The 14,724-nt window shown below is 41.7% G+C and overlaps 1 protein-coding gene across 2 annotated transcripts in view; it reads left to right on the top strand.

Annotated features, from left to right (window-relative positions):
• Positions 1-11,116: 11,116 nt before the first annotated feature.
• Positions 11,117-14,724, top strand: part of trpm3 (transient receptor potential cation channel, subfamily M, member 3) — a 128,269-nt gene continuing 124,661 nt past the window's right edge. For both annotated transcript variants that reach the window (XM_041041802.1, XM_041041801.1), the window contains exon 1: positions 11,117-11,320. In XM_041041802.1, coding sequence (XP_040897736.1) covers positions 11,117-11,320 — 204 coding nt within the window. The remainder of the gene's footprint in view (positions 11,321-14,724) is intronic.

Genomic DNA, 14,724 nt, shown 5'->3' with positions numbered 1-14,724 from the left:
AAATGTGTGATTTCTGTGTCATGGAGGGGTTGGGGGTGTCTGTGCCATCACCCAGACCCAGAAGCACCACTACATTTTCTGATTAGATATAGATTGTGTGTATCTTTAGGTGAGACAAAAGGAGGCTTTGATGTTTTCTGCTTTTTATAAACAATATAAACACCTATGAGAACCACATTGACATGGAAGGACTTGTCAGCTGAATGCATACATGTGTATCTTTCCATGTGTGAGCTGTACAAGTTTGTACCACTGCTCTGCTGTCGGGTGCTCTGTACCTTTTCTTGCTCTCTTGTTTTGGTGTCAGTAAAACAGTTGTGATCGGCACAGGTGAAATAAGATGAGGATGAAAATGTCCTTTTGTCTTTTGCTGAGGGTTTAGTGACATTGTTTCCTGTTAAAGTTAAACTTCTTGTCCACTTGTCAACTAATGCAAAACTTTACAGTGGTAAACAAGCTTTTAACGTCCTCTTCATTCCTTCACTTTACTGTCCACAGCGCTCATCATCCTCCTGCACAACCTCCTCCTCCTCATCATCCAGCTCCTTCTTCCACAATTATTGTCTCTTCTTATTTGTGCCCTATAATGCTGTATTTGTAATAATGGGTTTGTTGAAGAGAACCACCCACTCACTCTTGCTCACAGTCAGGTAATTGATTACTAATTGCTACACTTTTATGTGAACCTTTTGTGTAAGATGCAACGCCTCTTTCATTCGTTTTATCTTGTTCACGCACTCTTTTCTTAGTCCTGTCTCTCTTCACCATGTTTAAGGTTTATTTAAAAGCGTAACGCTTGCTGAGGCTTATGTTTATGGTGCATATGTATGTAAATGTGTGTGTGTATGCAGCAAGGGTGCGTGGTTGCATGATGGAGCGGTGTGGAAATGAACGAGGCCTTGATCAGTACCAGTTTGTACCTGATGTGACAGACCACAATTGGATGAGCCATTTTATAATCTCACCGCTGCATCGGCGCAGACAGGCCATGACGAGAGAAAGGGACGAAGCGAAGGACGAGGAATAGCGGGGGATGGAAAGGCAGATCATTGCGAGGAGCGAGGAAGAAAAAGAAAAATTAATAGAAAATGTGATTTAAAAAAAACAAGTCAAAGGAGGAAATATATTGAAGAGTGAAATAAAAGATTTGCTATGGATGGATACCAGTGAACCAAGTGAGACGTTATGTCATGCTCATGTTTCCAGACAACAGAGAGGCATATCATGGCCCTAAAATGATCAGTGGCTTGACAGGGGCCCCTCACTGTCGTCCCGCAAGACAACTACTCCCCTGTGTTGCTGTGGCATCCAAGTGATCTCTTCATTAATTCATAGCGGAGCACCGAACTAAATTAGCACTCGTTAGCCGCCCGCTGTTTACTTTTCTTTATTTGCTATCATTAACCCTGCTCCCTTCAAACTATGCACTGTGTGTTTGTGTGTGTGGTCATGTGTGTGTGTTTGTGTGTGTATGGGGGGTGGGGGGTGGGGGGTGGGGGTGAGGATTTGGGGTGGGCATCATATCAGCCTCACCTAGCAACCTGCCCTGGTGAGATGCTCAAAGGGTCTGGATCACTGGGGGTGACACACACACTGAGTCTCCCACCCTGCAGCCCCCTCAGAGTAACTGTGACTCAGGTGCTTTTGTTGATGACGTTCCACGATGCCAGATGCTCATCAGGGCCCAGGCAGCAGCCAGATCTGCAGGAACAGGTCCCTAACACCCTGATTTTCATTCTCTTTCCCTTGCCTCTGCCGAAACGCAAAGGCCTTGCCAGCTCATTACAGGAAACTAGGAGCAGACTGATCAGCCAGTGAGGAAGAGCAGAGGAGACGTGCCACGTCAATTGGAAGCAAAGGGACACCAATACGTCACCTTCATCACCATGGACATTTATTTGATCTTCATGGCAGCCAGATGAGAGATGTTTGGTGCAACACCAGAAGACGACGCCGCCTTTTTCTGACTTTTTGGGCTCAAACACAGACAAGCATTTAAACAAATCAACAAACAATTAGAGAGCAGCTACGAGTTTTAGAGTGTCACACTACCTGTAATGGTAATAACTGCAGGAAGGCTTGGCTGGTTTTGGTGTTGAGGCTGTAACGAGATGATTGTGGAATATCTGCATCATCGTCCTCAGCCCAGCGTTTCTCCTGGACCTACAGATGTGTTTTAATAGAGACTGACAGTGTCAGACACACATGCACACATACACTGGCTGCGTCACGCCCTGTCTTCCAACACGCCTCCACTAGCAGAGGGACGTCTTGCCCACCTGTGGCTTCTGACTCCTGGAGCCAGCCATCTTCTCTCAGCCACCATTTCTCTCCTTCTAATCATCTGGCTGTTTTTTATTTTGTCCTCCTCTGTCCTCATCTGCATGTGAAATTACCCAGCTTTACACCTTTCTGTCTTTAAAGGAAAGAAGGACGTTTGCTCAGAAGAAGATTCAGAAGTTCAAGACTCAAGTGAAGTAAGGGCGGGAGGAAAGCAATTCCCAAAGGAGCCTCAGAGACTTTCAGAGTGGTAAGACATCGGCCATTTTGAATTTGAATTGTCTCTTGAAGATGAAGCTTGGGCTAAATATATAGTGTCTTAAAATATATTAAAAATGCTAATCATAGTGTTGATTTTACACATACACACAAAGTTGGATAAAATCAAAGCTGGGGGAAAAAAAATGTGGAAACAAGGATGCTGTGATTTGGCAAAAAACTGAATGTTACTTTTAGGATCAGTGTGGTCTAAGATTTTTTTGTGTGTTGAATTTTCCCGGGTGATTTTTGGAAGTTGCGTTTTATAAACTGTAGTTAACAGGTCAGTGCTGAGAAGTGGTCGGCTGCTGGTATGCTAAATAAATGATAGTCGCCCTCCCCCAACCTTATTCCCTCTCTTTCTTCCTTTGCCCTTCCATCTGTTGGCCATTGGACACTGAGGCAACCATATGCTCTCTATGTATAAATCATCCACAATAGGTTGCTTTCTGTTAGTCTGATGAAAGATGGATTTGGCACATTTCTCCAGAACAAGCCTGTGAGCATTTCTCTGTCCCCTAATCAGAGTGATCTTATTCTTGTCTTTCCTAAAATCTTAAAGTTTGCTTTTCTTTAAGAGATTGCGAGCAGAATAATGTAATCATCTGTCCTATGTGATGTTTTATTTTCTACTTCACACCTTTAAAGCCTCAACTGCGACATAACAGAATTCCCTGAAAACTGAAGGCCAAACATAGTTTTAGAAATGTCAGAGTTTTATCTCCACAATTCAAAAGTGGCTGAAGATCTGGTCACGACCTGGGTACTTCTCCCTCAGTGGAGCATTGTCATAGCAGGGAGAATTTGTGTATGTGTATGGCTTATATATGTGAGCATGAACACGGTTTGATCCCTTCTCCATGATTCAGTGATTAGTGACTTGTCTCCAAGCCGGTCTGTGGCTGCTGTTCAGACACAGATGAGCTGTCCCTCATTAGTGTATGTGTGTGGCTGAGACGGAACGCCAGCACTAGTGACTCATGCAGTCCCACACGAACATGCAAACACGCGCACACATACATGCGAAAATGACAAGTGCATCATTTTGTGAGCATATTGAGAATATCATGGGTTTGCTGGCCGTCATTAAGCCTGTTGTCAAACAGCCTGTGAGATGTGTAGGAGTTTCAGCAGCAGTGTGGACGGTTTTGGTGACACTTCTCTACAGGAGGCAGACTCGCTTTCTGGCTCATCCACTGTTACAGCTCGACAGCTTGTTGAATCTTCCCCAGCTGAATTTACAGACAGCTGCAGAAAGGTTGAATCAACAGTGAGAGAGAACATGGTTCTAATCTTATTGTATTTTTTTAGTGGTAGGTTTATTGATTTTTGTAGTTGTACCACTGTTGCAGGATGCTCCCAGATGATAACTCACACGGTACATATTGTAGCTGCAGTGTTGATTTTGTAGATCTTTTTCTTTTTGGGCCAGTGATACTCCACTAGAGTATTATCTGTAAATGTGTACCTGATGCACAAAGCTGACGTGCTTGAGAGAAATTCACTAATTCTGGCAAAGAGAAACACACATATTGTCTGTGGATGCTGTGTGTGAATTATTGATGGCATCAGCCTGCTTAAAAATGCATCCCCAACCTTTCTGTCGCACAGAGAGAGGAAGCAGTAATTAGTGTTAGGATATGAGAGGAGACAGGGGCTAATTATCAGTGGGGTAAACACAGCAGCCCTCATACTCTTTTTGGAGTAAACCTTTTTATTTCGTACAGGTACTGCAGGTATATAAATTACAAATTTGTGAAAATGCCATATTGATAATTACTGTCCCTAATTTTCACCATGATCCAGCTGGTTTGGTTTCAAGGGAGGGAAATGGAGTATGAGAATGAAGGAAGAGAGAGAGAGAGAGAGAGAGAGAGAGAGAGAGAGAGGGAGGGATGAGAGAAGGGAGACATGTATTTACTCTTTGCACAAATGTACGGTGAAATGGGAAAAAAAAGGTGGTCGTGATATGTCTGATTCTGAAATGATAAATGCAGATTTGGAGGAAAAGACTTGGATGAGCCACTTGTCACAGACCAGTCCGTGTTCAAGGACAAGATGGTCCTGAATTCATTACACCAGTTTTCTACACTGATTTGCTCATTTGAGTGAGGCGGCTAATGAAGCTCGAGAAGCTGATGGTCAAATAGAAAAAAACACGAGAGAGCTGTGCTGTGCTGGAGTCTGTCACACCTGCCTCCTGACATTAAAAGCACTGACTATTTGGTGTTAGTACAGACCTCCAGGATGGATCCTATTTAAGGTTTCGCTCTCTGAACAGAGACTATATATATGGTTGTATATGTGGTCAGTGTAAGGATGAGGCTTATAGCCACAATAATCAGCATGAAATCAGATTAGAAACCTGATCTATTAAATCAGATAAGTAGAGAGTAAAGCTTTGCATATTTAAGATTTTCTTTTCACATTCTTTGATTTTTGATCCTTTTTGACAGTGATGACAATCTAAATCTTTTTTAAATAAATGTATTGTTTGTAAAACTTTGTGTGTTTGACAATTAAATAAAAGGTAGGAGTCTTTGTGTTACCCATCCATCCACCCAGTAGCTTATCCTTTGAGGATCGTGGGGGGGGGGGGGCAAGAAGTGGTGTACACCCTGCACAGGTCGCCAGTCTATCACTGGGCTGACACATCGAGACAAACAACTATTCACATTCACACCGAGAGGCAGTTGCCAGTTGACTTAACCTGCATGTTTTTGGACTGTGGACTGAGGAAAGTGGAGTACCAGGAGGAAACCCACAAAGAAAGGCCCCAGGCCAGCTGACAGGTTCAAAGCCATGATCTTCTTGCTCTGAGGCAAAAGTGCAAACCACCGCACCACCTGAACCACAAATGTCTTGAGAGCTAATCCTCATATCAACTCTTGTATGTTCTTTGATGTAATGCACTTTGGAAAAAATACTGTTACTTGCTGGCAACTAACAGAGCAACAAAAACTGACCTTCATTTTAGTCTTAAAAAATGTATGAAACAATAACTTCATACCACTTTGATTTTTATGACCTTAACGGCGTTTACAAAACCAACTGGTAAATATAGTTAGAGAAGTGAATGTAAAACAACTGCGACCATATATCTGTGAGAAAACAGAAGGAGTGGATCGAAATAGCAGTGAAGGGATGCAAGGAACGTGTCAGCTCAGGGTAGATAATCTACCAAGAGTACTCTTATGCAAGCACATTCAGAGTGTGTGTTTTCAGTACATTGCATCATGCCTACAGTATGACGGCTGTAGAATCAACAGATCCTTTGTAAAAGAAGTACATGACAACAGTAATTGATTGCAGTTTGGAAAAAAAAAATGTGTGTGACAGAAAACTGCAAATTCAAACGTTTTAATACATTTTCATTATTATTATGTTTGTAATGTCACAAATGTGTGGAATTCTGAAATTAGAATAAAACTTTTATTTGAATTTGATGCACAAGGCAATCGAAAATAGTTGCACAGAAATGAAGTAATTAACTGAACCCCTTTCTGATGAGATTTTGGAGCCTGTTTATATCATTATGAAAAACAACAGATATTTTCTTACATTCTCCTGTCTGTCTGTGTCTCACTCTGATTTTGTCCTCCAGAGGAAAATGACGAGGAAATCTCACACCAGAAGAGTTCTGACCCCGCTGTGCACAGAGATGAAGGTAGGAAACACACTTCCTGGTCCCCCAGGATCTTCAACATAAACATAAAAGACAGACAATGGATCGGAAAAAAAATGTGTTAATAATTATGTATATAGACTATACATTTATATTCACTTCCATATTTCTATACACAACAAAAGCTGATTAAGATCTTACATGATTTCAGAAGTTCATTTGCAAAATTGGGTGAACGGCTGCTTTTACTACTGATAATAATTTCATCAGAATGTACAGTCATATAACTAATTACCAACATTTAAAGAGAAAAAAAAGGTTACAGTATTGTTTAATTTGCCCACTTCTTAAGTACAAGTGTAAGTGCATATTGAGGTCAATTAGACTTGAAAGCTAATTTCAAACTCTATACAATATACATACAAATGGAAACACTCTACAGGAATGAGTTTGAAATTCTCATAACATTGAAACGGTTGCAATCAGGCTTTTAATTTGAAAAAAAAAAAACCCTTTCTATAATTTGAATTTTTAACAAGCCAGTATTGCTCACAGTTTTGTCTATATTTTGGAGTGCGAAGATTTCTAACTGATATTCATGTTAAGTCAAAGTTGGGTACCTGACAACTGTCAGAGAAGTGCTGTTTCTTTTCTTCTTCTTCTTTCTTTTAATCACAAATACCATGTGGATGAGATTTTATGTGCGATGATTTCAAAAGCTCAGATTTAGAAAAGTACCTAAGCTCCGGATGCATGAAAAATAAATTGGCGTTCAGCAGCGGATTAATATTTTGTTCAACAAACTCAATTTGTGTATTTAAATATGGTTGAAATAACATGTCAGAATTTCCTCTTATGCGGTTGTATTATGGTGACAGTCATTACATCTACAGCTCTGGTTCAGATATCACTATACAGCCTTTCAATAATTTTATTGATGTCTACAGGAAAGAGATCCACTTTGATCATCGACAGACTTCAAGACCAGAGAGTAACGTCTTGTTCAGAAAGTCTGGCAATTAGTATTTGTTTTAGAGATTAGAAACTAACTGGGCAATTTCTCTCAAGTATTTTGTTATTCCCTTAGCTAATGGCAGCTCCTTTTACAGGGGCACGCTTTGCTCTTTTCTGCTTTTTTTTCCCTGTAACTTGTTAAAGTCTGTGTTTGACACTTTACACAACCCCAGAAAAAGATTCTGCTAATCAGACAGCCAATTAAAAACCCTCTCCAAAAAAAAAAAAAAAAAAAAAACAAAGAAAAAGAAAAGTTACCTGCTTAATGAAATGACCCGGAATCAAAGGATTACATGTTGATCGGCCAAGCAACTCTGTAGGCGTTTTACAATGAATTCATTTATTTACTGTACATGTCAGTCTCTAGCTGACACTAGCTGAAACTGAATAAGATGTCTTCTTACAGTCTTTTCCTGGTCTACTGGTCTCAGTCTGCTGCTTTATTACTTTTGTTATTTCTTATAAAATAATTTCCATGCTGTGCGTGAGACAATGTGGTCATCTGTTATTTGTAGCGGAAATGTATGGCAATTCACGAGATCAGTAAGTGGCAACAGTAAGGTGGTTGCATATTAGTGTGTGCAAGTCTATATGTGTGTGAATATTTTTGCAGGTGACTGGTTGTGCATCTGCTGCTGGTGTGGGGGCAAATGTGTTTTCGTGGATACAGTGGTGTGAAAGTGTACATGAGTGCACATGGTGATACATGGGAGGATTATAATGAAGCTCTGATGATGCAACATATACGTTTTCAGTTCGGTAACCATGGCAACCACACGACCCCGTGTAGGCGGATCTTACACCTAGACATTAACCATTGTTTTTACATTAACCAGGAAGTTTACATAAACTAGTCTTACACCCTAATCAAGCTAACAGGCTCTGATAAACCACATGCATCCTACCTGTACAACATCAAACAGCAGACAAATATAAGTGAGTGGCTGCTGAGGAAAGCTGAGCATCCAACAGCTACACTTGGACTTTTTTTTTTTTTTGACAAAGTTGGCGCAAATAAAATAGATAAATGAAGCTTGGTTTTGGTTCAAGGGTGAAAATGTTGTAGCTAAGGTTATCGGTGGTATCTGAAAACATTTCACCTTAGCGACCCCTAGTGGTAGTAACAAGAAAAGTCATTGTGGCAAACGTGAGTAAAGGAGCGGAGGAGTCACAGCTAACGATGTTGACGGGTCATTGTTTGACCCGCACAGTCCCATGTACAGGTAAGATAACAATGTGATACTTAGATCCGTTGTGTTTATGTTAAGCAGTGTGTTTATTGTTATGTATAATTTTGGTTGTTTAGCCCTTAAGTTTTGCAATGGGCTAGCCTTAGCACGCTAAAAGCTTAGCTTCGGTTAATTAAGATATCAGTGACACCTGTCAGAGTATGGGAGATCCATTAACCTGCTTTTCCAAAATGTGCGACAAGTAAATATTCACTGACTTATTAGATGTTACAGGCCAGTAAAAGCACATGTATGTATAAATGACATATAGCATTACCTGTAAAGTTACCTTACAACGCAATTTGAACACAATTTAACTGGCATTAAGTGATAGCCAGTGACCTAGGCTATTTTATTTTATTTTATTTATTTCATTTTAATTTTACTGAAAAAAAATATGCATATATGTCCGCATCCATATATAAATATATATGTATGTACAGGACGGTATGTTCTGCAAACAGTTTACAGGGGCTGCAAGTACGATTGTTTTCATTTTGGGTAAACCTGCAGATTATAAAATGTCAGAATATAGTGAAAATGCCATCACAGTTTCCCACAAAACAAGGTGGTCATGTCTTCAAATGTCTGCATCCAGAGATATTCAGTTTACAGTTCTACAACACCGTAAATCTTGCCATTGAAGAAGCTAGAGCAAGTGAATTGAGCATTTCTGCTTAAATGAGACGTATATTATTAATACATTTTCCATCAATCAGCAAATCGATTAACTGATGCATTGTGTCAGGTGTTGTGGTCAGTTGGTTTTTTCTTGTGTGGTGAAGCTGACTATGCTTAGACCATTAATTTCTGAAGCATTTTACACTTTTCCATTTCCATTTAAGCTTTTCTGATCCAGTACATTATACTTAACAAAAATCTGTGGCCATTAGTCAGTACAGTAGTTAAAGCTGACTTTGATGTCCCTGTGATGTCGTTCTGTGTTTGATCAAAACTTGTGATCATGCGTTTTTGCTCCCTCTGCCACTCTCTCTCCCTCTTTCTCCTGCTCTCCTTGTATCACTTGTTAGCTCTTCCTGCTCTCATCCTTCGGGGAATTTCTGTCCTCCTTTTTCATTTTCTCTGTCTCTCACTTGCTCTGTCGTACTCTCTCTCTCTCTCTCTCTCTCTCTCTCTCTCTCTCTCTCTCTCTCTCTCTCTCTCTCTCTCTCTCACACACACACACACACACACTCACACTCACACACACACATTTATACACAGTAGAGCGTACTCCCAGGTGGTGAGTGGTTGCTGTGAGCGACGACAACAATGTCCCTGGTGTTCAGACACTGTCACCTCTCCTTACTCTGTCTCCATGTCTCTGTCCCTCTCTCTCTGTCCCTCTCTCACTCTCTCTCATCTTGTTTTCTTGTCCCAGAATATTTTTTTCTTCTTCTTTGGCTAAAATAGAGCTAGAAGCATTTTCAGAGTCTCATACAGCTGTTGCATTAGGACATAACATAAACATTTTTCAATTTTACAAATTCTCACCTTCTGTCAACTCCACAACTCCACAGCATGGCATGCCTTTTGACACATCTGAAGACTTGAGACATGAGAAAGTGGAGGAAGAGGAAGAAATAAAACAGAAAAGCAGCAGGAAATGGAAAGAGCAGAGAAAACCACAACTGCCAGTTTTATTGGGTCTCGTCCTTTACTCTTCAGTTGCAACAGCGAAACTGAGGCTCAGGTGGCTTAACTCATGAACTGTGAACCATGTACATCAAAGAGGAAGAGGAGAAAGAAGAGAAAGAAGAAGGAGGAGGAGGAGAGGGGGAGACATGTACCCCGCACAGCAAATGGGGAGAGAGTGAGATTGTGAATGAAAGCTCGGGGAGCAGAAGGAAGAGGGGAGCGAGGAGATGGAGGTTTAGTAGCTGTGGGTATTCAAGACACAGTGTTCACAGTGAGAGAGTGACTTACTGAACAGGGTGTCTGTGCCTCTCAGTCAGCTTAAAGCAGCTCTGCGCTATGCTCAACAGGAACCCTGCACTCCAGAGACTCTTGCTTGTCTCTTCGTTTTCGTTGTCTGGTAGCCTTTTCTTCCTCTCTTCACCTGTCTCGCTGTCTTTTCCTGCTCTTTCCCCAGCCACTCTGTGAGCTCTTTGTTATCATTTTGTCTCTGTCTTGAAGCCCCTTTTACCCGGATCTGAACATCGTACCCTCCAACCCCCTCCTCCTCTCTCCCTCCCTCCCTCCCTCTCTCTTTGCCTTGTTTCACTGTTTCTCTCTCTCTCTCTCTCACTCTCTCTCTCCCTGTGTGGAGGGAGAACAGCATCAACGGCCGAGCCACAGTAACAGCACATGCAACAGGGTGCAGACAGCACCTTCTGCTTCGCCACCTCTCCTCTCTGACTCTCATCCCTCCCAGAGGAACGCTACAGGGAAGAAAAGAAGAGCACAGGAGTGCAGCCGAGCAGGTGGAGATCTGCTGTCCCACTCCTTTTGATCAAAAGCTCAGAAGAGATAAAAAGTAAAAGAAACAGGGAGAAAGGAGAAAATTTCTCTTGCACACTCTTTCGAAGTGAAAAAGAAGACTTAAAGAAAAGAAGAGAGAGACACTGAGCGAATCAGGCTAGTTCAGTTGGCAGAAGAGTTAAGAATGAAGTGACGATGCCACCTGTGGCGCTAGTTTGATTAAAGAATAGCCTCCTCGACTCAGCGTGGCTGCCCTGCTTCCCACATCTCAACTAAATTTTCAGCAACAATGGCTTCCAAGAAGAAGTGGGCTGAGCGGAGGGAGTTGCGAAGGGAGCGGCCGTTCTCCACCCGGGATGATTCATCTGTCGCGTCCGGGACATCTGGGCCAGGGCGTCCCACCACCAGGGGGCGTTTCTCAGAGTCATGGAAGAGGCTCAGCTCCAGAGGGGGGTCCACCAAGAGGGGGGTGCTCAACTCTCAGCAGCCACCGGTAAGATGTCTCGAGGATACATAGGCCCCCTCTACATGTTCCCCCAAAGATTAATCAATGGCCTGGGTGCTGGGAGGGAAATGGGACAGGAAATGCTGGTGTGAAGATAGCACCTTTCCTGGGAGGGAGTTAAACAGCAGTGGTGGATTAGGGGGTAAATGGGGTAGAAGAATTTGGAAGCACTAACTTGTTGGTTAATTTACCAGTTTAGTCAGAAGGATCTAACCATTACTCACTCTGTGGTACCTCTTGCTAACACTGCCCAAAGTAAGACATTGGTTTTGCTACTGTGTTTTTAGCTTTACACAGTCTTCCATCACCTGTTACCTTGGAAACAGACACTGTATTTAGAATGGAATATTATATTTATAAATGGGTTTGTTTTATACATATAATCTATATTGTAAACTAGACTACATAAATACATGAGATTATTTGCCATCTGGATTTGAAGCTGGTGCTCATTTTCTAACCTTTTAGATAATGTTAGGTGATGATGCCAGTCACCACAACACATTATCTACCAAAGACAATTGGTGATTACGGTGTCTGCGCTCCGTGTATTTGATGAGTAAATTGACCAAAGGACCAGTCTGTCAAAAACCCTCAGCACCCAGTGGATATCTAACTGTAAATAGAAGCCACAACTGTAGCATGCAATAGTGATTCAACCTGTGAAATAGCCTATAAAACTGGTTAAATGAACCAAAGACGAGATACTGTGAGATGAGATGAAATGTGGGCTAAGTTACTCATCTTTTTAAAGGCGGCTGTTGGTTTTAGGACCTTATAATCCATAGCATTATGAACAGCGTTTCATTAGCTTAGATTTCAACATTTATATGGACTCTTGCAGATCAGATTCTGCTGTAGCAGCATTTATGAAATTTGAAACTAAGTAAAAGAAGGCAAATGAGGTCCGATCAAAAAGTTCTGAGACTGTTCCTGTTACTAACGAACAGAGAGCAGCATGGTAATGTGCATGTAACAGGTGCAAACAATAACTTTCACAGGTCACGCAATGTCACGCAATCAACTTCGGGACCTGTGTTACACGTGTTTTGTGACCATGTGCAGGTGCACATTTGAAATTTCACCTTGGACGTCAAACCTGAGCAGAGTCAAACATCAAATTCTCTGTCAAAATTGGGAATTGGGAAGGCAACAGAGACCCTGGGCTCTGGGCAGGTGTTTTGAGTGGCGTTCACATTTCAAGACGGGCAAAATGGAGGATGACAAGAGGTTAGGGTGACCTTCCACAAGCACAACCCTGAAAAATGTCCAAGAAACTGAATGAATTGTCAGGATCGTTGGATCCCCTTGAAGGAAATTGGTGACATGGTCAACATGTCATTTGGAACAGTTTGGGCAATCCTCACGTCATGCTCAGGCTCTTGACTCTTGGTCAGAAGCAGCACCGTGTTGAGGTTTACGAGGAGCTCTGTGAGTGGGCTCAGGATGACGCAACCCTCATGTCAAGAATCAGTGACAAGAGTTGGGTCTGTGTCCACAACCCAGAGACCAAATAGCAGTCTTCACAGTGACAGAGCCTGCAGTTCCAAGACCAAAGAAGGCATTTTAGGTCAGAGGCGTGACCAAGAGCACGCTTGTAGTTTTCCTGCTGACATTTGCCGCATTGTACACTGTGAATTTGTTTCCCAGGGTCAGACTGTCAATACTGAGTTCTGATGTGTCTGATGAAGGACAGTTGGCACAAATGACGTGAACTGTAGTATAATGCCAATCGGGTACTCCATCATGACATGGCAGCTGCTCACAGCACGCCAAAGTGAAATTCAAGCTGAAGGGTCACGTGTTAAGACAGTGGAGGAGGTGCCAGTGCGAGTTGTGCACATTTCTTGAAGAGTTTACAGAACGGGACTTCTGGGAAGCGTTCCAAATGTCACAGGAGCGCTGTGTTTTGTGTATCATTGCATAAAGTGACTAGTTCCATGGGAATGGTGGCCAAATTTAAATCAGGTACTGTTTTTAATTGTTATAGGTGCAGCCTTGGAACTTCTTGATTGCACCTCGTATTTGTTTGCTTGTGCTAGGTGGTTTCAGTGGCATCAAGTGGCTGGCAATGAGGCTGTGTGAAATGGAGTGTGACAAAGTTGCTGCCAAAATCAAGAAATCTAAGATTGTTGAGGATTATTATGGTCAAACAAACATTACCTTCGCTTAAGGTGTAATAAAATAACATTAACTGAATATCAACAGAGAAATTGACAGCTGAGAAGCTTTGAATGATTTTGGTTAATGGCTCTTGTGCATGTTGCAGAATCACATTTGTAGTAATAGTGTAGACTAGTAGTAGTTTGAGGATAACCAAAGGAGTAGAAGACAAACATTGCACTTGCAAAACTTGTGAGTGATACACCTGAAGACACAGAACAACTGTAAGTATTTTTATGATTATGTTTTAAGACTTGCCATAAAAAGCCATTGGGAATTACTGAGAGAAATATGAAAAAAGGGAAACCACTGACTTTTTGGAAACTAGTTGCACACATACACCCAGACTCACTTCGCTCAGTCAAGTCACATCTTTTTTCTTGTCTTTTGCACCAACTTCAAGGTACTTGGGTGCTTCAAAATTGATGTATTCCTTATGTCTTTTGGCAGCATGTGTCAGGCTAGAAAAATTCTCCATAGTCATAGTGGCAATGATGAAACTTCTCTGTGGTATGGATTTGATGGCTCTGTGGTCCCATCCACTCTATTTTTGAAATGTAGAACTTCGCTGATGTTTATGGAGCAAGGTCAGAGTAACTAAAGCTGGCTGCTAGCTGGTGCCCATCCACTATCACACTTAGCCAATCTGTGGGGTGATATCTGGCAGCGATATCTGAGCTGGGACATGTGGGAGACAAAGATCCATTTCTGGTTTTTCAGTTGTGCCCCAGTAACCAGTGCTATTTTGTATTCTCAAATACTCTGATGTAAAAATCTCTGAGGAAATGTTTTTTAAGCAGTACTTACAGTGAGGAAGTGGGTTGTCAGCCAGTTTTGTCACAGATGTGATTAGAGACTATGTAAATGTTAAAGATGTGTGGATTTAAAAAAAAAAAATAACTCAGAATATTTCATAACGTCAAAAAGGTGTGTGTGCTTCTGTTTATGTTTGTGTGTGTGCACAAAGAGAAGCTAAGCTTGGTCCTCTGGGATTTGTGTTGCTTGGAAATGAACCACAGTGATACTACGACAACATCACTGCTAGTCTCAAATCATTAGACATTTTGAATCATTAGTCATTAGTAATGGCCAGGTGTGTGAGTGTGTGTGTGTGTGTGTGTTCTTGTATGTTCTTTGTGAGTGAGCGATCCTCTGTGTGACTGACTGAATGAGTGAGGCCGAGAGTGAAGGATAGAAGTTGGAAGAGAAAGTGATTGAGAGATGGAGAA

Source organism: Toxotes jaculatrix, chromosome 7 (genome assembly GCF_017976425.1).
Source record: "Toxotes jaculatrix isolate fToxJac2 chromosome 7, fToxJac2.pri, whole genome shotgun sequence".
NCBI lineage: Eukaryota > Metazoa > Chordata > Actinopteri > Toxotidae > Toxotes > Toxotes jaculatrix.
This window is presented reverse-complemented; position numbering and strand designations above follow the sequence as displayed.